At 31.3% G+C, this 25,594-nt stretch overlaps 1 protein-coding gene across 1 annotated transcript in view; it reads right to left on the bottom strand.

Annotated features, from left to right (window-relative positions):
- LOC109545022 (lutropin-choriogonadotropic hormone receptor) overlaps positions 1 to 13,620 on the bottom strand; it is a 29,051-nt gene extending 15,431 nt beyond the window's left edge. Inside the window, exons 1-6 of the mRNA XM_048667274.1 lie at positions 13,459 to 13,620; positions 13,284 to 13,393; positions 10,334 to 10,522; positions 5,657 to 5,731; positions 1,798 to 1,872; positions 855 to 932 (exon numbers count right to left, since the gene is read on the bottom strand). Of these exons, the coding sequence (XP_048523231.1) occupies positions 855 to 932; positions 1,798 to 1,872; positions 5,657 to 5,731; positions 10,334 to 10,522; positions 13,284 to 13,393; positions 13,459 to 13,620 (689 nt within the window). The remainder of the gene's footprint in view (positions 1 to 854; positions 933 to 1,797; positions 1,873 to 5,656; positions 5,732 to 10,333; positions 10,523 to 13,283; positions 13,394 to 13,458) is intronic.
- Positions 13,621 to 25,594: the final 11,974 nt, after the last annotated feature.

Here is a 25,594-nt window from a genome sequence, read left to right as displayed (position 1 = left end):
AATATAAAAGTTACAGATAAAAAATTGAAAACATACGTAGTCGCTTTACTCGAGGAAGAAGGCAAAATAAGCTTACTATGATTTAGCATGTAACGTCTAGACTGCTCAGGATCGAGAAAGGTGAAGATTTAAAAGTTGTAAAATTTATTAAAACAAAACTAACATTAGTAAATCTAATCGTAATTATTTAGAAAAAGCTTTATAGTTATAATTAAAACTGGCTGGTAAATCTCGGCTTGATAAAATTAAAAAGACAAGCAGAAACTGCAGATATTTCTTTACAGATAATGCATAATAACAACGATGAATAAACTGTTTGATGAACATTAGTTTAAAATTGTTGGCTAGAGAAGTGACAACGGTTTCTCTATATCACTACGAAGTATATTTTCAAACTATTTACACGAAAAACACATAAACAATCAGTAACTGAGTGCTACTCTGAACCAAACTGTAACCATTGCAATTCAGTTATTCGCCAAATAAGCCATATATTCTGCTTGAAATCATTCATACATATGAATGAGAATTTGTTCAGCTATAATATACCAAAATAGCAAGCGATAATTCAGCTTTCCGAGCTCAATGTTTAATCCAGTTCAAAAATGCTTTTTATTGCCGCAATTTAATAAAGCGGTTTATGATTATTTGCAGATCACGTATGGTGACTTGAATTGAAGATATAAATGGCTATGATGTTCGCACTGAAAGCATTTTTTCATTAACTGAATTTATACTTTTAAGTGACTACAAACACTTAAAAGTTCAAAAGCACCAACTAAACATTGAGGGAAAAATTTTAAATACATGGCGATGATAAATATTAAATGGTAGTTTTGAAAAATTTCACTTACATTACTTTCAGATTCGGCAGATATGCACTAAATATTTCGGGCAGAATTTTCTGCAACTTTGGAGCTCTGTAGATGTACCTGAAAGAAAAACATTAAAATCTAGAAAGCAATGCGATTAATCTTTAGTGAACGAATTAAAAGCTACATATATGGGAAAAATTGTTGCTTCAAAGTTCTTCGAAGTCTTGTTGGCTCCGGATACAGGGTATTTAAGTGAGAAATTTCCTGGAGGAAATCTGAGTCCCTTTTTTAATCTTGACCCACAAGTTGAAAGAAATTTGTATGTATGATCTAGATCACTATTTATGTTTAATCTTCTAAAAATCAGTTCTATAAATATTTATAGTGTTTTGTTTAACTATTTATAGCAATGCTTTTCTTCAACAAATCCCATTTCTATTGCATGAGGACAGTGGAGATATATTCCATAAAATATGGGCAAAACACATGAAGTAATAACAGTTTTTGAGGCTCAAACATAGTAATAAACGTTGGAAAAATAGGTTTAACAATAGCAAAGCTTCTTTGGGATTTCTTCCGACCTAAGAGGGTTGCCTTGTGGTTATTATCAGTAGCACTTTTGATGCCACTGAAATAATATGATTCCTGATGTGAAGAGTTTTTGCAACCCTGGTGAAACACAAATAGGCCAATGGGTAGTGGGTCGTTGTAATAAAAAACATCTTTTAAGTGGCATTCAAACTTAAATGTGTGAGTTTGTGCAACCTAAAAAACTGAAAAATGTATTTAAAACTCATAAATAAATGGATCATTTGATGCTCTTCGTACAGTAATTTTAATAAAGGTCCCATTATTTTCACCTCAGATTAGTTTGCAATAATATAGTTAGTAAAATTGGAAAATTACATTCTAGCTATTTTGATCCGACATTCCAAAGGGAATCAAAACTAATTGGAATTCGGGTGATGCGAAAAGTACTTACAAAGTTTGAAGTTGCTTCAAGTTGCGAAAAACTCCCGTTTCGATGTGATAAAAATTCTCCAAATTGTCCATGCTTCTGTAAAATCGAGAAACATCATTAAATGTGAATCTGGACTGAGCATGTTTGCTCATAGCGTACTGGTTTGCATGTCGTTGAGAATTATTTTGCTAATAACCGAAACATAATAAACAAACTCAGACAAAATTTTGAAAGCTTTCATCCGAAAAAAACTTTTTAACTTTTGCCCTCGACACGGCCAATTATTATAATTGTAATTTTTCCATAAATAGCATCTAACGTTGTATAGAAGATTTTTCTGGTCTGGTACATCCCTGCTGGATTTTATAATTATTTTCTCGACTCGCCAGAGAGTTGGCACTGTCTAGTGCCTGTCGAAAACAATGCAAAATTACTTAGGAAAATGAAAGCTAACAGGAAAAAAGGTAAATACCAGACAATTGCAGAAGTTGCGAAGAATATTTGAAATGTAAAATGTGAATGACGACAATAGAATAATAGACATCTTAAGAGCAGACAAGAAACGCCGAATWCGATCTTAATTTTACCCTTTCAACTTAACAAAATCTGTTTTGTATTGTACGATACAACGTGCGAGTGTTTAATCAAGACTTGAAAGAAGAATTGTGAAAGTGTTAGGGGGGAATTAATCTAAAACCAGAACTGGAGAAAATAAAGCAGTCTGTACTAAGAGTAAAAATTGTTGAATTACCAGTTTTAGATCAACCAGTTTTAGAACCAAAGCTATTTGTAAATATGTTTTCCTTTTGAAAAAAATATTCAATATGTATGCAATATTGCTAGTGAAAGTGTTTAGTTGGTAAATATGGCACTGAAAACACAGTTAGAAATTTTCATAATTTTGTGTCTAAACACATTCAACAAAATAATTTGCTGTATCAAGTATAAATTCTGAATAAGAAATATTTGCATGTACAACTAAGGGTCAWTATTCAAATKAAGCAGTAGAAGTTTGAGATACTTAACTTCTTATGACATTTGGAGCTATGAGGTTTTTYCAAGTTGTTCAAATTTTWAAAAAATACTKTTCTGCTTTACCGTAATCTATTAAAAGAGCGTACTGAAAAAAAACAGATGAGCGATTTTCTGAACCCACTAAATCTTGATACTTTCACAGGAAAAYATTMAGCTGYCGTAGTAAGAAAAAACGSTGAATAAGAGGCAATTTATTTCAAAATTAAATGAAACTATTAAAGATATAAAATTTGATTATGAGTTTTATTTTTCTAGGTTGCACCTTTTCATTTTTCTTAATTGAGGAACCTTCTAAATATTTGTGTTATTTGATCATTTCTGCAACGCTTCCTGTAATGTTTTATGGCTAATTTCTCAACATACAGGTCCGATATGGGATTGCGGGATTCGACAGTCGATAACAACAGCCTCAATTAAGAGTTGTTCTGAGTTTGGTTTACTTCTGGAATGTGGTTGTTTTGTACCAATTGCGAAACCTTAGTCAAATTTGCAAGGTTTGGCCATTCTTGCACTCTCTCCCCCTTTTGCTCATTACTCAATCAATTGCGGAATTTGCATCAAGTTTGGGTAGTTTAGCCATTATTGCAATGTCTTCTTTTACTACTCAATTTTCAATATTCACATTTGCTATCCGAATAGGGTCTTTTGTAGTCGTTAAACGACGCTTCAACAAAGATCAGTGCTGAATTTAGTTTCCGTACTATCGATGGTTTGTTTTTTATTACATGCGGAACTTTCGTCACATTCACGAGGTTTGACGATTCATGCACTTTGTCTTTTTATAACTTAAGTCTCATGAAGTCTCATGAATCTTGTCAGCTATCTGAATGTAGACTTACACGGTCATTAACAGAGGCTTCACTGAAGACTATTTCTGAATTTTATTTGCGCAAACTTCATGGTTTGGCTTTTAGCAAATGCGGAACCTCCATATGATCTGCGAGATTTTGCCATTCTATCACCGCCTTCTTCCAACGTTCCTTCTGCAGCTTTTAAGTCAGTTATTCAAATAAGTGCTTTAGCAATCTATCACACATTCATAAGCTAAGATTAGTTGGAATTTTGATTTTTATTGGCGGCGCCGTTTAATTTTTCTCAATTGTGGAATTGTAAGATTTGCGAGAATTGGCCATTTTTACCCCGTCGTCTTTTAGTGCTCATTTCTGAACATTCACGTCAGATAGTAAAATGCTTGCTTCAGAAGTAAATCACAGATACCACAGGTAACTCCAAATATGATTTTGATTCCCCAGGATGACGTAGTTTATTTTTTAACAATTGCGGAATCTTCGTAATATTTGTGAAATTTCGCAATTCTTGCATCGTCGTCTCTTAGTGGTGATTTCTCAGCTCAGATATCTTAATCAGCTTCAGAAGTCGATAACCAAAAAACCTCAATTGTGTTATCAATTGCGGAAAATTCTAGAGTTTTACTGTCTGCCGTTAGTGCTCAACATTCATATCCGATATAAGAATGAAAATATTGTTACAGGATGTTGCGGATGAAACATATTTTTCTTATTGGAAAGTATTTTTTTGAAAAAAGAAGGGTGCATTTTATTTTGGGCCTTAAAATACAATTTGCTTTAAAATTGAGCAACTTTCCTCCTTTTTATCATTTCCATCCTTAGCAACTACCTTGATTAAATTGTTCGAAAATTACAAGCCAAATTTCATTTAAATTGAAATGCTTTGATCCAAAAATCCGGCGATCGATGGCCAATACATTTGGAACAGTCAAGCAAAAACTACACTTCTTTCCACTATCTGAACAGTTTTATTTTCTCAAAACTCCGTTACAGTATCAATTATTAAATGAAATACAGTTTATTCGGTCCGAAATGAAAAACACATCAATCCCGTAATAGATTTGCTTCCTTAGCAAAGTATCTGCCGATTTACGAGGTTTATTTTCACTGCCCTGATATTGACCCATTCACTTGCAAAAAGATTGTCTTTTTCCAACTTCGGACGTTTCAGATTGATTTAATCCAAAATTCATGTAGACTTCGGCGACATCATAGCTGTTTTTATGTCCGGCAATCAACGTTAAAAGAAAATTACTTGTTTGCGTGTTCGTATTAAGGCGTGACATAAAAATATCTAAGTCAATCGAAGTTAACAAAATTTAAAAGTATCCGGACAAGAATTTTCTAATAACCTACTTCTACTAACGAAGCGTTTTTCAACATTTAGCTAATTGGCTAAACTTTTAACGTCTTCCTCCGTTTCAAGCCGCAGAAACGTGTCTAATTTATCATTTTTTGGCACCCATGTTTTTGTAATACAAGAACCGGTGTGCAGTAAATGCCTCATTAACCGCCCAGCTTCAGCTTGTAAATAGTAAGTAAACAGTCGGCATATTTGAGCAAAATCAAAAATAAATAGTGGAATTATTTTTCCTGTATTTTTGATTAATTGCATTCGAGTGGCTTGTCGGGTCAAGAGCATAACAGGCTCATTCATTTTCAAGCAATCAGGCTGTTTGCAATGTGCAAATGTATGCATTTCAATTCAGGTCATTGTGAATTGAGTCAAGCTTTATGCAAAAATAATAAAGCGATTAACTTTTATGTGTGAACTACTGTATAAATAAGTTAAATCCACAATACAATGTTGGCATTCCTTTTTAACAGTAAATTGCGGAAATCTCAAGCAACTTGAGCCATGAATAAGCTAATATTCTTTAAAATTCCAAAATACTTTAGAGATGCAATCGCTGTAACATTCTGCTTCTATTTTATGCAGAAATGCAACTCACGAAAGGATACTTGTGGGTTGTGCAAGCCGTCTAAATAAAATCAAATATGAACAAAGCACCCAAAAGTAATAAAACAGTACTTACAGTTCGTGTAGCGTATCCGAATACCTTGTCAAAGAATCGCTTTTCAAAACTTCCAAGCCGGCATTTTCAATGGATCTAAAAATTAATAAAATGCCGAGTTTAAATGACGAAAGTTCAAACACAAATTTTGTTATTGTCAGTTTCATGCTCCAGGGATTTTTATTAATAATATTAATTTTAATCTTTATACGATATACATTTATGTTTTCAGATTGGAATATTGCTTTATGGTCCAATTTTACCACGACTCAATAAATGTGTTTTATTAATATTCGATTTCAAACATTATGAAATGAAAGTAATAAATAGTTAATATTTAGATGAAGGAAAAACCACAATGTTTCACAATGAAAGCAATTATTTAAAATTATTCAAACTTATTCATAGCTAAATGTATCTTCAAGATGATCATGGTAGTTAATGCTGATTACTTTTCGCGCATTACAATAGCAAACCTCGCCAGTTCATTAATATCTAGATTAGTTCTATTAATTATATTTACAATTTCCCAACTAAACAAAGTTCTGGAGCTCTCCGGATTGCCACGATTTTATAAATTGCTCGACAAATTAATTTATAAAGTTGAGAATAAATCGCTTGTTTTTATTAGGACAGTCAGCAGATTCGCCGTGCTAGCAGAAGGAGATCGCTATCTTGAAAACTAATGTTTTTTGAAAACAACTCAATTTCTTTCGCGTACAGAAACTTACTTAATCATCAACATTGTTTAATATGTTGTTTCAGAACTATGCTCGTAACTTTGTCAGTTTTAGAAATCTCAAGTATTATTTTTGGTGTAATTTTTCTCAACTTAAATTGAAATGACTTGGTCAAAAATTAATTAAAATTTGCAAATAATTTTTCAATTAGTTTATGTTGTAGTTTGCGAAAATTTTAATCTTGAATTGATAGAATCGCTTATACGATGAAAATATCAATAAAAAGTTGCAAGCAGTAGAGCACTTGGTCTTTTTACCTATGTTTGTTACAGAACCTTGCTTAATTACCTAATTGTATTTAGGGAAGTTACATACACTGTTTTTGCCTTCATTTTTTGCCATTATTGCGATGTTAATAACGAAGAATCACTTTGTACTCAGGCGTTTTCCTGTATTTCCTTCGTAATAAATTGTTTTTTAGAGCAATTTTAAAGAGGATTTAGTTAAAATTGACGCAGTCGGCTAATCTTATATTTCAATATTTCTTCAATAAAACTTGAATGCTGGACAAGTGGAATCTGATTTGGGTTTCCAAGAGAGTCTTGAAAATTTCTCATTGGCCTCTTCAGAATAGTTGTGGACTGACATTGTTTCTAGTGCTCAAAGTGTTCATTCAGATTAAAATTTCTAGACAAGACATAAAAATTGTCACTTAATCTCAATCTTCATCGAGCTAAGAGACTTTTCCTTTAAAGAATAAACCCATTTCAGTAGTTTGTGATCTGTCCGGATCGTAAATTCTTTACCAAATAAATAAGGCAAGAAATATATACATCCCCAAACCAACAGTTCCTTTTCATTAGTGAAACAATTTATTTCAGCAGAGTTTCATGGTCTTGATGCGTATCTCATTGAGTGCGAAATTAAATGCGTCAGCACTCTATTATGAATTTATGAAAATTATCTATTGTCATTTTTTTTTTGTTTATGAACAGTGTTCATCACTTTGTAATTTTCGTGAATTTTTTGATAAAAAAATTATTGTATTTCGTTTTGGCAGGAAAAATTGTAAGAAAGCTGTAATTTTTTTTAGATTTTGTTTCATTCCGTTAGTGTGAGAACGTGTTCACCAAATTTTAAATTTTCTAATTGAATTTTAAATTGAGCTTTTCTTCCCTTGTAAAAAACGAGTTTTAAAGTATTTTCTAAGTTTGTTCAATATTGTTTTTTGTTTACTTGCTCATAAATCACATATAATTCTCCATTTCTACCGGTTAGCTGATTTAAACAGAATATTTATCTAGTGACTAGATAGTTTTTCAATTAGCAAATCGATACTTAGTTGCATATTTATTAATTGTCGGTCAAACAAGCCAATAATTCCATCGAAATAGTCTTGAAACCCGGATAATATGAAACCAATTACATACTTAATTCCAAATTCAGCGAATATTGGTATATTCGAAAAAATCGAGGTGCGCCAACTTGAAAATGTGTGTAAACAACGAAAAAGTAGAACAAAAATGTGAAATTCGCGTTTTTCTTGGAAACAATCGCATATAACTGGATAAGTATGCATTTTAGGGAAGAAATGTATGCTTATAAGTTTGTTCGCTATCCTTGGTTTGATATGTTCGCGTTAAAAGGCATGAAAGTGCGAAAAAGTATGTAAAAAACATGGTAACTTAAAATTGTTTTATTTATTTAACAATAAAAAATAATCCAATCGCGCCGTATATTTAGAGAATAGTGCTTGAATTGAATACAAAACGAGAGCCGCAAAGCCGATTAAGATAGGATGGAAAGTTTTTGCATAGAGCAATCGTTAAGTAACCTACCTGAAAAAATATCCTTTTCCAATTTTTGTGCCAGGCTCAAAGTTATGAATATTTTTGGTGCTCGCGCTTTTTCACCTTTCAATTATCATATACGATAGCTATATTAGCCATTTTTCAAATTTTTAATAACTTGATGTTGAAAATTTTATAACATTTTTGCAATTTTTGGATTCAAAATAGACCGACTGCTTCCAGTCTCGATAAGAAGCTTTAGTGAAGCACTATATTGTTCTTGATTCTAATCAGCTTCAGCGTATTCTTCATTAAATGTATCTTTGGGAAAAGTGGTGATTTGGCATGTATGTGAATATATTTCAGACATTTTTCTTTTCACCGTCATTATTACCAGAAAGCTTCTCAACGTTTTAGAATTCGTTTGCATAAGCAACTGAATCTTCTAAACTACTTGGCTTCTTTAAATGCAGGTTATTTCTTAATGCACCAGTACAACCAGCTACAAAATTGCTTAATGCAATTTCAAAATGTTTAATTTCAAAAACTTTCTCAGTTTGAATTATTGTATCATTACTAATTCTCTGAGCAATATTGCTTCTTAATAATTGAAGGCGATTTCCAAAAATATACAAATTTATTAATTTGTATTGACTAGTTCTGGTTAGTTCTTGAATAATACAATCTATATTCCTTGCATCAGAAAATCATTATGTTACGGCATCCGTTAGACTAGCCGAAATGTTGTAAGCCCGTCCTGAATTTTTCTTCCCATTTTTTTAAGTGTTTAATTATTTTTTCTGGTATTGAATCAATTATTAATTGGTTTAGTTCGTTGCCTTTGAAAAAAACTACTTATTAACTTATCATATTTTTCAATAAACTTATTTAGTGCATTACAATGTACATTGTTTACTTGAATTAATTCAATTTTCGATTTAAACAGTTCCCAATTTAACTTTTTGGCTCCAGAAGCAGTTCCCGGATTCAGCTTTGGTGAATGATTTTCCACTGATAGAGTTTGAAAATTATTTATTAATTCGTCAATCGCGTCGATAATAACATGTTTCTTTCGCATAAAAAAGTTTAGAAGTTGCGTTCAATAGGCAGAATTAGTTCATCCCACTTAACGCCTTGAACAGAAGAAATAAACGGGGCGAACGGAGTGGCACCTACAAAGTTTTCTGCAATATCCTGCTTATTTCGTCGGATGCTCCAATGTTCAGGATGCTCAGGATTGCACTGAAGAGGAGAAACTCAAATTACTTCGTCAGCTTTTGACCGAGTCCGAAGAAAAATTTTGTATTGAAAAAATACTTTTTTTTGCAAACAACGAAGCAGAATGAATCTTTCTGATGGTAATCGCAATAGTTATGAACTAGCATTCTTGGTAATTCTGCTATAATTTAAAATCGAAGAAAAAAATAGTGTATCTATCTGACTGGATCACTAATAAGTTAGCCATAGGAAAATATTTAATTAACATATATTAATTATACCTATTATATAATATACATTGCATTTTTCTTTGCGTGCCTTTTTTAAACTATAACGTAACTTTAATGTTTCTAAAGTAAATCATTATTTCTAGCTCATTCTATTTGGCACAAGGTGATCTTCTGTTATGTGAGTAATATTTCGCTGCAGTTAATATTTTTCTGGTGTTAAGTCGTTAGTCGCAAATTTCAGCTTTAATATTTTTATTTGCGAATTCGCCAAGCTTGGCCATTAATAATTTCACGACTATTACAGAAACGGGGGCTTATTGCTATGAGAAATTATCCAATTAAAACCGTGATTGTACTTAATCCTAATCCAATTCCTTCCTGCAGTTTGCTTTTCGGTGTTTAGCTAACGCTAAATCAGCAAAGTTATCATTGAAAGTGTTCGTTAAATATACAATATGAATACTGGAATATGACGAAACTGGTGGTTAGTTTTGAAGTAATTTGCATTGAGATTTTGGAAAAAGGCAAACATATCTTTTCAAATAAAAGGCAGACGCTCATCCATTTATTCACCTTAAAAATATTTATCTTTCTGGAAATTAATTGAATACAAATGCATCTGATGCATCTGTAGGCTTTGCTGTAACTGAGCCACACATTTCCTAAAATATCTTTCATTATTTTCGTGGCACAAAACTAAAACAAATGATTAATAACAAAATAAATTCAATGACTTATTATGAGTTAAATGGATAGGGTCCTTACAAGTTGAACACTTACAATGTAGTAATCCCTTGAGTTAAGTTTTGGGGGATATCCATAAAATCGAATCCTTTGCAGTGGCAACGATGGTCGGCGCTGGAAATTTCACACAAACAGTGAATGGTAATTTCGGTTAAAGTTTGAGGCAGATTTGTTTTCTGTTCGGCAGACAAGTTGAGCAATGTGGTCGATGATATGAGCACCCACCTGAAATGTACCGTTAGATTAATTGAATTCCTAAGTCCCAAGAACTATCGTATTTGCAATATACAAAGTCAAACAGACTACATTTGCAGGTTTCGGAAATTTTAAAATTTCTATTAGTTTAGGGTAAAAGTGTTGGTAACTATACTTTTCAGTTAAAATAGGCAGAACCTTGCAACGTGCTATTCATTAAACAGTAGTTTGCCATATGTTTCAGTTGATGCAAATTTTAACGACAGTTTGACTAACCTTTACAGGGAATTAAGTAGGATCTCTAAAATAATTAGAGAGAATTAGATTCCTATGTGATTTTATTCCAGTTTCCTTCAGCAATTGCTCATTCATTCCATTATTTTCTATTGTTGGCAAAAAAATGTTCCAAACCAGGCGGTTTCTTGCAAATAATCAAATTTTATACGTTCCGTTACACTTCCAACGGGCAAACAGGCCTGATAATTGCGACAAATTAACGGAAAATATGATCTGCCGCTCTGGCTATCGGTCTGAAAAGGTCCCTTATTTTCCCATTTATAAATCAAATATTTGCCTAATTTCCAGTTACATAAATGTCGCCACACATATATTCAGTTTAGACCAACTAAGTGGTTTATATATCGGCTACGCGTAAACAATGGCAAAACCTTCATAAAAATGGAAATAAAAACCAACCGTGAGCATATATTTACTGTTTATTTACGATTTTAATTCATCAGTTTTTTTTCATGCAAACCCTCGACAGCTAATATTTATATTAAGACTTAGCAAAAAATCAAAATTAAATTGAACATTCGAGACGAGAAAAGTACAAGTAGTAACTCTAAACCGGCTGTAATCTTTTTTCTCTATTGCCAGATAGTAAAAAAACATTTCCGCGTATAATACATATATTGAAAACCATCTGGTTCCGTATTACGATGAAATTGAAACCCTCGACATTTTGTTGATGGATCACTTGAGTTTCTTTAGGGTTACACATTTAGAACACACAAATAAAACGTATGTGGAAAATTAACTTATTTTCAATTTAACAATTTTTTTTTCAAAAAATTGACCATTTTCTATAAACTTTTAATATTTTTGTGGAACATTTCGAATCAAACTTTGTAGAAATTACTATTTCAAACTACTGATTTAATGGAGATTTATCGATGAGGTATTTGCAGTTCTCATGGAAATTGGGGAATGCGATGGCTTGAATTTAAAGAAAACATTAATTTCATTTGCCCTTGGAAAATAATATAATATTCCCGATTTCCGTTCAAAATATTTTTAACAAAATTTAAATTTTTAAATTATTATCTCGTTTCTACCTTATTTCGAAACATTTTTACTTGGAAAACCAGCATATGCAAATTGTCCCATTAAGCAAAAAATAATTTTGTGCACAGTCTATACGGAATATCGACTACAATTTGCAATAATTTAAATTTGAATAACAGAAAAGCTGTTAATAATACCACTTTTAGGTTCGAACAACTGTATGAATACTTCCATTTTCAGATATTTCCTTAATTTGAAAATCCCCAATTGAAACAGAATTAAAATAGACTAACAAACAATTTAGGCTATCAAAAACACTACAAAACAATAAATAAACTGCTGAAAGAACATCAATCATTCAATACAAATATACAGTTTCATAAATCACACATATATTGTCACAAATAACAATGGAGTGCTTTAACGATTTTAATCATTCAGAACTCATTAACAAAATCATTTTGTTGAATTAAAATAAGTATGCACCTTTATACTTATTGATATATTTGATGATTTGCTTAAATCTACTTACAATTATCATTCACTTACACAAAAATTAAAATTGTGTTAAAATGTTAAAAATATATTTTTAGAATATTTTCATTTTTATCCTATGGAACTCTAAGTAGAAAACTGTAAGTACTCATTTTTTTAATTATACTCAAAAGTCGAACTATCCATATTAAATAGTTAACAGGATTATATTCGATTCTTCATTTCTAATTACAGTATTTAATTTTAATATGTTCTGTATGAGTCTAAATATGTTCTCCAATTCTTGCTTGATTATTGGTTCAAAATCATCGTCCGAATAAATTTCGCAATATACACCGCAGCATCAATGAAAAATTAAAGTATGAATGAAATATGATGAAAATATAAAGTTCGAAAAGAATTTTCCCAAATTTTGTAGGGCCTTGAATTTACATTTATGAAATAATATTTATTAAGTATTTTTGTTGTTTTGCCATCATTTTTAAATTTCTTGTACTTCTTAGAAATTCTGCTTAATATGAATAATGAATTTGAGATTTACCCCTGAGTTTGGTGCTATAAAAAGCCATAACGTTCTGCGTTATTAGCAAAAGAATCTATAAAAACCCAACACAAATAAACCATTTTCGAACAAAACGTAATTTTTTGAACAATATGTTGCACTTTTTTAATAAGAGGTAATTTCCAATTACAAATTGAAAAAATTTCACATAAATTTTTGTGAAAGTAAATGTCATATAATTAACAGATTTAACTCCATCGATCAAAATTGTATTACAATTTTTCAAAATCGAGTCTCTCTTGAATCATCTTCTATGAATAAAATAATTCGTCTTAAAAAGTTACGACRCCCTCTAAACAATATTCCTTTCTTTYGTCTATTTTTTARACGCTGTCTAGCTGTTCAAMGTTACCCACGACAGTGTGGAATACTAAAGTTTCWGGATAGCCTCAAAAGGAAAAATCCATCTGGTTTAAATCGGRTGACTTGGGAGCCCACTTTTCACACCTGCCTAGTTCTTTCCAATTTTCTGTRGATATTTTSTTCAAAAATCGATCAAATAACCACGTGAMATTTTTAATATGAATGTCACTTTCAAAAGAATTAGCAACTAATTTCTTTAAAAAATTTAGTATATTGTTTTAATTATGATCCAACTATGTATGCCTGATCAGACATTCACAAAAAAATCGATTGGAAACTTTCTATCAAAGGTAAAATAAGAATTATCATCACAGCATTTATGCTCATTGTCCTCGTTGAATAATCTATCACTTCCAAGTCCAGTTTCATCTGTTAAAAGCAATTTTTTCTGACAATTTTCGTCCTGACTATGCAGTTCCATGATCCTATYGCACWAATTTAGTCAAGTTTAAGGATCGTCGCAACTTAAAGTCMGGACGTTTTAARCATTGTGCAGATTCAGGAGCTGTTCTTTCAAAMCCTCGYCTACTGAACTTTTTGAAATTCTTGTGCAGCAATTAACCGTACACTAAGGTTTGGGATATTYCSMATGGWATTTTATTACTCGAGCTTCAACTGCTTCTGTTTGTGTCTGTCTCTGAAGGCGCACGCCAAAAAGWTTKGCCTTGAATGATCAAAACTCGCTCAGCTTTTTATGGATAAAAGTAAATATTTGAGRTTTCGGATCATTCTAGTCGRAAAWACTTAACTTTTTGGGTCTTACGTCCAAATAAATTGTATAAATMTRCTCATTATCAATTTATAATWTAAAAAAAAACYCGAGAAAACCACCCTCTTTTCACAGCCGTAAATTTTGAAGCAACTATTTCAACCAAATTAATTATTAGTACAAAAATTCTTACTTGTAAACTCCACTATTTAACATCAAATATATTAAATTAATCTAATAAACAGGCTAATAATTAGCAAAGCTAAAAATCCAAAATTATTTAACGCTATGTTAGATAAACGCCACAAAGAGAATGTCTGTCTGTGTAATCTATTTGGGATGATTATTCATTAGCTTTACGCAAATTTAATCTGGATAGTGTCGAGCCATTTGCTCGTGTTTGTTTTATTATACCAATATCCCATGTCAAATAATATGTATGTTATGATTAAGTAGAAAATAAATGCTCATCAAATATTTATGTAGGTATTGTTTGCTTTCTACCGATGAACATTACATCCAGCTAAGAAGGATATAAGTTCAACAGTTACCAACATATACAGACACTAATAAATAACAGTTCTTGGGTGTTTAATTACAGTTAAAGCGGATTTTGTTTTTTCTGGCTTGTTTTCTATAGAATTATCGAAATAAGAAATCATCTATAATTGCTCACTGAAAGAGCATGAAGCGCCTAAAATAATAATTAAATCAATCAGCTCAAGCAATTATTTTGCTTGTTAAAGTAAAAATAGATTTAAATTGATCGAGTGTTTAAATATATACTGGGTGTCCCGTAAACACATGATCAAAAAAGTACTGTGGTATTCTTTGGATTAAAAGAAGACAATCTGACCTAACTTTTATTAACAAAAAATGTCTGGCTCCCCTGCTATTGATGGTCAAAGTTCTTAAAAAAATATATCATTTTTGAAATATCGAAAGAATGGTACGATGTATGTTGGTAAAACTCACTGTAAATTTGTTCTTATGTAAGACTCATATTTTCATTTAACAATCGAGTTCAGCCGCTTTGGACAAGTGGTGAATTCTTGAGTGTCGTGGTACAAAAATTGCCAGAACTTTTTATTCAGTGGATGGAATCAAATAATATTTTTTGTTCGTGCACTAATAATTTCAATAATTCGCAATTTTGTGCTCTTTGTAAAATCTTGTAGAATTCATAGTTTTTGCACAAAAAAAATATACCACTTAACAATTGCATTAACATTAACTGCTAGTTAGGTCAGATCGTCTTCTTTTGATGCTAAGAATAAGCCTTTTGATCATATGCTTACGGGACACCCTGTATAATAACCAAATCAAAAGGTTTATCGCTAAAGGTTAGTCGAACAAAAGCATAAAGCTTTGGATTATTTTTCTAGATTAGAAATATTTCATGATTATGATTAATGCTCCGCAGTCCTAAATCCATGGGAAAAAATGGGTTTCGCATAAAAAGAGCCAATCTGTCAACCTTAAATTCATTGCACATAAAGAATAGAACCTTCACAATACCGTTTCTATATCGGAAAGTAAACAAAAATATTTACATGGACATTTTTATTTGGAATTGCTTCGGGGAGGGTGTTTCTGCTTCAGCAGCCACAGCAGTCAAGACTTAAACAGTGGGAGTCCAGTATGTTGCGATTTTTGGTCAGAAATTTGCTTGTATTAATTTCAATGTGTGTGTTTTATTAATAGCATTGCTAAAATGATTAGTCTTGGATTTGCGCTGCAGTCATGATTTTTTTTTACTTAAAAAGCATCTCCTTAATTATTGTCTTTTATATATATATATCCATATATAAATAATCTTTATTTCCTACAGAAAAAGGCTATCGACCCAATCCGTCTTTCTGCCCTTGTGTAGTACATATGTGTCTTAGAGCTTTAGCTTATTCTAAAATTAATTCCTATTCCTATATTATCTTTTATTTTAGGACTTTTTTCATATTTTTCTAATGCCGCTCTAGTTTCGATTGCGAATGATTTAAGAGGAAAAATCCATCAAGCAATAAAGCAGTTCGAGGTAAAACCATTTATTTTCCAAAATTTGAAAACTTCTTTAATAAATATGTCCCATGTAATCACTCGAATACCTACACAGCAGAATGTAAATTATATGGGGCAATTTTTATTTATAAGCTTTTTTCAACTCATTCAGGTGGTTACTGTACTTTAATATGAGTATAGGATGTCTATAGTAACGGTAACTTCTGAGTTTTATATATATGTACTTAAAAGAACAATTTAATCGAACTTTCAAGAAGTATAAAGTAAAACTGAAATATAATAAAACATTTTTTTTTAATTTTATAACACGGAAATAGCTTGAAAGCTGAACTTATTTGACCCTCATCAATAAAAGACTCTAACAAAAACCAAAGTAAGGAAATACCCAGACGACGAGAAGGAGCTTCGCGGCAACAGAATAGGGAAACTGGAATGCGGAATTAAATAAAACAGATTAATCCCAACCAGTTTTAATCAGAGCCGCCAAGAAAGTAACGAAACTGATGAACTTAAAAGTCCAGGCGCCAACGATTATTTCTGTAAATTAACGGATATGGAAAAATAAAAGCATGTCAGCTCTCAGCCGCCTAAAGAGTAAAACAACCTGAATTAACGCTCTTAATAAAATCGTGATWGKAAACGATACGAWWACTCCGAACTCGAAWAARCAATACGAAATACTCCTAAAAACTAAAGCGAAGTAAAACAACGGTGTAGGTACATRAAGTTTGTTTGCCCAAATGAATTATCAACCTTAACCAGAATTTAAAACATTGCTTTTCCCTAATTTAAAATCCTGATAAATTGTWTGAATTTGAAATARWTAAGAAAAACTCGCAATCTTGCTGGTAAAGCACTTTACTCACTGGCCCAAATATATAGTTCTAAATATATTTAGACACTTTCCGAAGCGAATACAAGGTGGCACAAATCATATTGATAAAGTTCATGCAAGCAATCTGACCAAAAATGTATTTCTCCAACTACTGAAATATCCCTAAATCTCAAGTCACAAATTTGCGGCAGAGAAAAAAACATTCAACAATCAAATAAGTTCAAATAGTAATTTAAAACAAAAACTGAGCACATTGAAAAAAGAAAAACTAGACGGCAATTCTGGATCTGAATGTAATAAAGACTTTGAGAAGGTGTGGTGAATGTTTTAAGTTTAGTGCGTTTTATTTTAATCTCAGTCGGAAAATGCAATTGGCGGTTCTAAAAGTAGAAGTTTAAAATAAATCACAACCGAAGCCTAAGACGATCAAAGCGTTATAAATGCTTTGAGTTTCAAGCAATGTTCACTAAAGTTCTATTTATACAAATCTTCTAAGTTTTATATGTATTCAATAAGAGATTGAGAAAATGTATACTTCATATAGTACGACAAAATACGTCTGATCCTAAGTAAGTATTTCAATGTTTGACGGTTGCTTTTTCTGGATGTTTTTGAACATGTAGCAACCTTAAATTAAAAGGATTGCACAATTGCATACCTAGAGAAATGCACCTCTATTTCATTTGGTTGAATAAACACCTTATATATTTTGAGGAAAAAACACCAAATAAAAAAATTAAGTTTAAGTTGAAAAAATTGAAATGGAACTATGTGAAAGCACATAAAAAATAAAAGTAAAAAGTAGCATATGCTGCTTTAAAATCCTGAAACGTACATTTATTTAAACATTACAGTAACATACATTAAATTTTCATCAAAGTCACGCAACCACTTACCAAACCTGACATATCACGGTAAGGTGCTAAAATATATGCTTTTAAATAATGTGTACGTTTATTTCCAACCCGTCATAAAATATTAAGTTGAAAATGGAACTGCCACGTTAACAGATAACATCAAATTGCGTTTCTATATGAAAAATCGTGTGGCTCGAAAAAAATCTGCAATTGTCTGCTAACTCACATCTCAGCTCCGATTTTGCTAGAATAAGCGCGTCAGTATGAAGAATTTACAATAAAAGTTTTCTAATCGTCAATAATTATTTTCATATTACGCCATCGCATTTCTCTAAGATTTTTTATTAGTTCTGAGTATGAAGTTTTGAAACAGAAAAAACCAAAATAAAAGTAACTTCAGTTCTTCGGGATTCAAGAGGAAAAGAGATTGATTGACAGGTTGATTCAGGAGATTGAAATGTTTTATGGATATGTAAAGAAAGTCAAATGAAGAGCAAATTTTGAAGTTAATATGTGTCCACTTTTTTCGCTTAAAACGACTTCATCCTTCATCAAATACAAAAATCTAAGAGTGTGAAATCCGGTGATCTCGGTGGCTAGGGACGTGTTCCACCTTTACTAATTCAGCGATCGTCCCAATACGTATTCAGAAATTTAAAAAAATTTAACAGAAAATGAAGACTCGCTCTATGACCTGTGTCGCGACCTGGTCAAATATCCAAATTAATTTTGTCCAATATTTTCTTTCCTTCGAGGTAATATTTGTAATTTATTAGGCATTTTAATTCCGTAAAATATTTCAATTTTCGTCTGAGTCACAATGTATCTGCAGCCTACTAGCCAGGCAGAAAGACTAGGTTATTTCTTTTTATTCCAGTACTATTCTGTTCTTATTTCAGATCCCTTGTCTTTTTTATATTTTTCAGTTGCCATATCACAGATATAGTTTTGCCATTTAGATAAGTTCAATTTGCATCCCTTATAATAAATTTTTATGATATCCGTTTTTATTGTTCTCCTCTATTTGAAGCTTTATCGAGATTTGCTGCTCTAATCCACAAAGTGCAACGATTTTGACTACATTGCTGACTACATTTCTCCTTACTATAAATCGTTGTATCTTTATTAACACGCTTCTAGTGTTAATGGGCGTAAAATCAACTTTTTTCTTTTCTAATTAAAAATGTTCAGTATTTATTATTTTCTAATAATTTCTCAAAAAGGTAATTATTTTCCCTGACTGTTAATAAATGAGTATTAAGGCAAACTAATTACTTTTGAAATTTCTTTCGTCCTCAATTTCCTTTAGCGTTATTTGACAGCCTGATTTCATTATAGCGTTATTGTTGAAGTGCTAATGAACTTTATATCCTAAATTTTGAAATTACTGCTAAAGCTGTCTTATATACACAAATTAATTGCAGCTACAGTTTCTTTAGCTTCCGCAATTTTTGAAACCAATCTACATCTTAAATCGAGTTATTTCCTTTGCTTTTTCTAGCAAGAAGATAAAATTCTGGCTATGTGCCATTAAATTTCCAAATGAAATCCAGTCTGAAAACTTTAGAGGTTGTCTTAAGAGGAATTTCCAGTAGTTTGTGACCCTTGTCAAGAACAAACATGTGAGTTCTCATAATATGATGTTTATAGTAAGCTCATGCTCATGAGAGAATATATTATATTCTCTCATCATTTTCTCAAAACCTGAGAGTTTGGAAATTAAGGTTTTAACAGAAATAATTATTTTTCAACTGTACAGATAAATATGTCGATTTTACCGTAATTAACCATAAGATTACCATTTTATTTTACGGTAAATATTCGCCTGGATAAGATTAGATCGCCGCAGGCAGCATATAAAATGAACTTTATTAATTCCTCAATTAGTCGGTCTTTGACTTCTCTCTGTAGCTTTAATCAGGTCACAAGATATTGAACTAGATTACTAATGAAAATATATGCCAAATAATACGTAGACGGTTTATTTATGTCAGTGGAGGGGCTCGTGAAGGCTTCATATTAAGCTGAGGGGTTGCTTTTGCAAAGTTCTTACGCTTGCTAGAAATATTCTCAGTCAGTCGGATATTTTGAATTTCTCGAATTTTGATCTCTCCGGGTGTTTCAAACGAACTTGTTTATTAATAGTTACGAAGTGAGTTAAATTAGTAAACTTCTTGCTCTTTTTCGGCTGACTTAAATGGCCAAATTAACAGTTTAATTTTGCAACATTTGCCAGGCGCGCCAGTTTGAAATTTAAATAAAATCAGGAATATGTATATTTTTTTAATAACGAACAGTTTATTTATTTGAAACTATATAGCAGACTAATCTTCGAGTATTTTTAATTCAGTTCAACTTTTCGTGAAGGTAAATATTATACAAAGTGCAAAAATCTAGAAAATCTCATTCCTATGCAATACAGGCAAAACCACACAGAAAATGGAAAAGCTATACAATTTTTTGGGTGGATCAGCTCTTATTTCACATTCCCCTTTTATGGCTTGAATGTGTTGTCTATATCTTTACCACAGATCGGATTTTTTTGTTTGAAAAGTTCAATCTGAATCCGGCTTCATAAATTTCCCCCATACCCATTGGTGCTCCTCTCTGAGTTCAAATTAAAGTGCCAAGAATATCTACTGGTTGCTTGCTCAATTGTACCTAAAAACAGACTTTTTTTCAAAAATTTAAAAATAACTGTAATCCTACTAACCTATAGAACATAGTTGAAATGTTGGGAACGTAATTTTTTACATGTATAATAAATGAGTAATCAGGCAATTTAATTATTGCGAAAATGTTGTTGTCCTAAATTTTCATTTTGGGAGAATAATTCCATTATAGTGCTATTGTTAAAATGCTAATTAACTTTGTGGCCTACAGCTTGAAATGACTGCTAAAGGTGTTCTCATTTAGTTATAAATTAATTGCACTACCATTTTCTTTTCTGGTGGCTTTATTCGCCAGCGTTGACCCAAAATATCAATTTCACTTATTCTCTCTCATTCTTAGGTTAACTAAATATATACGTGGCAAGTCTTGTATTATGAGCAAACAATTCGGTATATTGTTCCTGTTTCTCTGTACTTTATAATTCATGATTCCTTGCCTAAACTCGATTTTCTGTGGAACTGTGGCAAACCATTTAATGAGTTTTAATTAATTTATAACAACAAAATACATTTTCGGGAAATCAAAAACTTGACGATAAACCTAAAATACATAGTGATATATGAAACATATATAAATTACGTGATTATAATTGATCAACTTAAAAATACAGTAAACTTTAAAAAAATATACAGATTCGCTACGACTTTGTTATCGCCCTGTAAGCGGGAATAAGTTTGAAAAATGTTAATAAACATTATTTTCTATACCTATGAGCAACTAATATACCAACAGCATATATTTTGTGGAAATGTTTCGGTTTTTTGAAGTTTAATTGCAAGTAATTGTTTAAAAGAAATATTTCTAGATTATTTTCTGTTTTTTTACATGTCTGTAAATGAAAGAAAGCAAATCTTTACTGTGGCCAAATAGGTTTAATGTATTTTGATCAAAGCATCTTTTGCGTGAAAATTGTTGAAGACAGATACAAGCAATCATGCTGATTTTTGTTGCTTTAAAATCTTTATATAACAAAAAAATATCTTGATACTGATAAAACACAAACGAAAATTTTAGCTACATAATTAAAAATAAATAATATTGCAGAATTGATTCTTTTTTTAACAACATTTTAAATTCTATTATAAAGGAAAACGTTTGATTTGAACACCTTTTATAGGACATATAGCATACAGCGTGTCTAAGAAATAACTACCATAAATTCAAGGGTAAATAGACATTGGCCAAATATATATGGGTCAGCAAAAGCTTTGTTTTCGAAATATAGGGTGCCAAACCTTATCATGAAAAATAAAAAATTATTACGGTTTGATAAATTTTAAAGAAACTTTATGGGCTATACGAGGGTCTTGTTTTAATTTTTTTCTACGGTGTCGTTCATACCACTATGTTATTGGGAATTTTTGAAGAACAAAACCGTGCGGCACTGAGTTTTTGAAGAATAAAATATACATCTTAATTAACGGTTCAAATCTGAAGGAAAAAGCACTCTTTATAATGTTTCACCACCGATATGTTTAATCTGAATAATCTGATGACGATATGTTTAATCTGAAAATTTCGTACGTATTATTTACTGAACTGAAATAAATTCTCTATATGATTCGGAGAAAAGTTCTGCAAATTCAAGGACAAATAGACTTTGGCCAAATATGACAAAAAATAAAAAATCAATATACATGAGTCCGCAGAAGCTTTGTTTTCGAAATACAGGACGTCAAACTTTAGTTTGAAAAATAAAAAAATATATAATTTTAATAATTTTTTTGATTAGAGTTTTGGTTGCAAGTGATGGTTGTTTTCAACTATTAAAAAAAAATCGGTGGCATGCATACCACTATGTTATTAGATATTTTTGAAGAGAAAAAAGCCAGGTTATTTGAAGAATAAAATCTTAATTGATTTTTCAGTTGTGAAAAAAAAACGCTTTTTGATTTCGCGTACAACTAACCGTTTTCCGGCAAAAAAAAACAATTTTATGAAGAAATGTCACATTCATTGCTAAAAGAATGAAACAAACAGTTTATTAAAAGAAGTACTTACATTTATAACAGTCTTCATATGTATTTTTAATAGTTGCTGAAAATAATTGCCATTGACATAAATATTTAAGTATAGAAGAATTTAAGTGTAGAAGTATTATCCAGCTTGCCTCTAGATTATTTTCGTCATAAAAATGTTTTTTTACCGGAAAACGGTTAGTTGTAAGCGAAATCAAAAAGCGTTTTCTTTTTCACAATTGAAAAATCAATTAAGATTTTATTCTTCAAAGAACCTGGCTTTTTTTTTCTTCAAAAATATCTAATAACATAGTGGCATGCATGCCACCAATTTTTTTTTTTATAGTTGAAAACAACCACCACTTGCAACCAAAACTCTAATCAAAATATTATTAAAATTACATATTTTTTTATTTTTCAAACTAAAGTTTGACGCCTTGTATTTCGAAAACAAAGCTTCTGCGGACTCATGTATATTGATTTTTTATTTTTTTTCATATTTGGCCAAAGTCTATTTGTCCCTGAATTTGCAGAACTTTTCTCCGAATCATATAGAGAATTTATTTCAGTTCAGTAAATAATACGTACGAAATTTTCAGATTAAACTTGTAAAGTTCATGAATTTAATAAAAGTTACCTTTCGCAAACAGTTTTTTTCTTTCTGAGCGGTTTTCAACTTGCTAATATAAACCTTACTGGCCATATTAAATATTGATTATTCTGTCCAAATCAGTTCAGGAACTTCACGTCCTTATCAAAGTTGCCTCTTTGGAACTACCACATTTTCAACCCGCTATATTTCTTGTAGCTTGACATAATATTTACGCCAAATAAATACGCAATTTATCTTACTTTCAGCAAGATATCCATGAATCCATGTACATGCTAAGCAAACATGGTGCAGCTGAAAACTTAAAGTTTACTCACGTAATAAAGACTCGAATTCATGATGCGGCACTAAACGGCTGATATAAGAAAATCTCGCATCTTAAAAGGACGATTTTATGAAAACTTATACATTCAGTTTACGAATAGCTTCAACTTGTTCATTGCTAAACTTTAAATTTAAAAGCCGATTATTTCAAGGCAGAAGCAATGCAAGAAAATTAACAAATCCATCAAATGGCACAGTAAAAATTTAAATAAACAGGTTAAAACAGAGACAATGACTTGCTATCCGCACCCTCTTCATGTAAATAGAAGCTGATGCCAAGGCCTTCCTAAGTTTACATCAAACAGATACGGCTATTAAGGCGTTTACAATAAAGTAGACTACAAGAAGCCCATAGGGCTTCGCTTATCTTTTCTGAAGCGATTAAAAGTTTCCATCACGAACCAAGTGGGTGAACGGTAATGCCATTCGACAGCTTTCATTAAAAGGCTGAAAACGTTAAGTAAATTCCCAATACGTTGCCATATCTTGATAAAAATTATTGGAAAATCAAGAACTCATGTTTTACTTCAAAGATTTGATGTGATTGACGATGTAAGGGGAATTCGATTTCCAGTTTCGTATTGAATGTGCTCTATGTTGAGTGATAGGAAATGAATGTACGTTAGATGTTTGTATATTCTTGAATATCATGAATCTTACTTGGGATATTACGGACGAAAGAGGAAGTAACTTGAAGATGTTTATGTTATCAAAAATTATCAAAAAACATTGATGAATAACAGCCGCACTGTACATTACATTTCAGAGCGTGTGTCTCTGCAGATTTTATAGACAAGCACGTAAATCACCCTGTTTATTACTTTCTGTGATTTTAGAGGGGCACACGCTAAATAAGGGTCAGTCAAGCTATATTCGCACTTAAAGCTAATTACATTTCGGTGCTGGTTAATGGGAACGAATGAGCTAGTCTAATGCGAATTTTATATCCATCCTTGCCACGATCCCATGAGTTATAAAAACTCTGAAATTTGGTCACACCAAAATTATCTCATTAGCCTAATACGAGAAATAAAATTAATTTAAATGTATGCCGACTGTATCAACATGTAACATAAATGGAAGGCATCCTTATACAACATCCAGATCTTAATTATTAAAACGTTATTAGATTATAGTGGTTATTATCGGACTTCCCATTATAAGACCCAGCCTTCGAACGAATTATTAATTCAAATTCGTATCAAGTCCGACATCTAGTGGATTGTAAGATGATTTGTCGGAATCCTGCTCTGGTGTAGGCATTAGATGTTTAATTCCTTTAGTTCAACTAATTACTTTGCCAATCGCCGACTTGCATAAGGGCTTAACTGAAGGAAAAAGAGATTGATGACATAAAATAAACTTTTTGGATATATGTATATAATTGCGGGAATTTTTTTTTCACGATGCGTTGACTTAGTTAAATAATAATCATTGTTAGATTGATGCTAAGCGAAGCAAAACACAGGATTTTATTTCAAACCATTTTCCTAAAACAACAAATTATTTAATTTCCAAAGAAAGAAGAAAAACAACTCATCAACGTGAAAAGAAATAAACTGTTAAACAAAAGTTGTATAAAAGATGTAAGCAAATCATAATTTTTTTATTTTGTATACATATACATATTTTACGGCCTAAAATAAAGTTTATTTCTATTTTTATGTGAGTATTCGTCCACAAATGCTTAGTTATCATTTACCAAAGAGTTCAAAATGTTTTTGGTGATGGAAAAGATCACATTACATAGAATAACTCGATTAGAGAAAGAACCACATCAGTTCGAATAACCCAATAGAAGGCATTTCGTCGAAGACAAATGATCTAAATTAAAGGCGAGAAGGAAGTGAAGTAAGAGTTTGGTCATATGCAAAAATTAACTGCCTGATATACAGAATGTGTGCAATGAAGTGGGCTTATTATATTCTACTACACTACACGAAACAATGCAATACGAGATCTTTTTGGGCGAAATGCACGTCAAAGTTTTCAATGCAGACTGAGGAGAGAGATCAAAAAATCTTCATGCAGAAACTGGTCGATATCAAGGCGAGATACAATAGAAGGCAATTTTTAAGAACAAAATAATTCGATTCCTGGGCAATAAACGGAGTTGTGAATTATGGATTTAAATGATGAAAAAACGAAACGAATTCGAGACATTTTCAGTCTTTAATTTTAGTCCGAGATTGAGAAGACGATAGAGAGGCAAAAAAATATCAGATAATAATTTGCAGATATTATGTACCCTTCAGGCAAATCAATTCGATTTAAAGCCTTGTAATGGCAAAAAAAAATTATGTAAAGCATTCATTTATTAAATTCAGATTAGTCTACAACAAACTAGGATTCCATTCAAAAAAGCACAAACTTATACATTTTTGAACTATAAAAAAATTGTAAGAATAATAAT

The sequence above is a fragment of the Dendroctonus ponderosae genome, unplaced genomic scaffold, assembly GCF_020466585.1.
Source record: "Dendroctonus ponderosae isolate FM_Combo_2020 unplaced genomic scaffold, Dpon_F_20191213v2 Dpon_F_20191213_6, whole genome shotgun sequence".
Classification (NCBI taxonomy): Eukaryota; Metazoa; Arthropoda; class Insecta; order Coleoptera; family Curculionidae; genus Dendroctonus; species Dendroctonus ponderosae.
The sequence above is the reverse complement of the archived record's forward strand: the minus strand, read 5'-3'. Positions and strand labels throughout refer to the sequence as shown.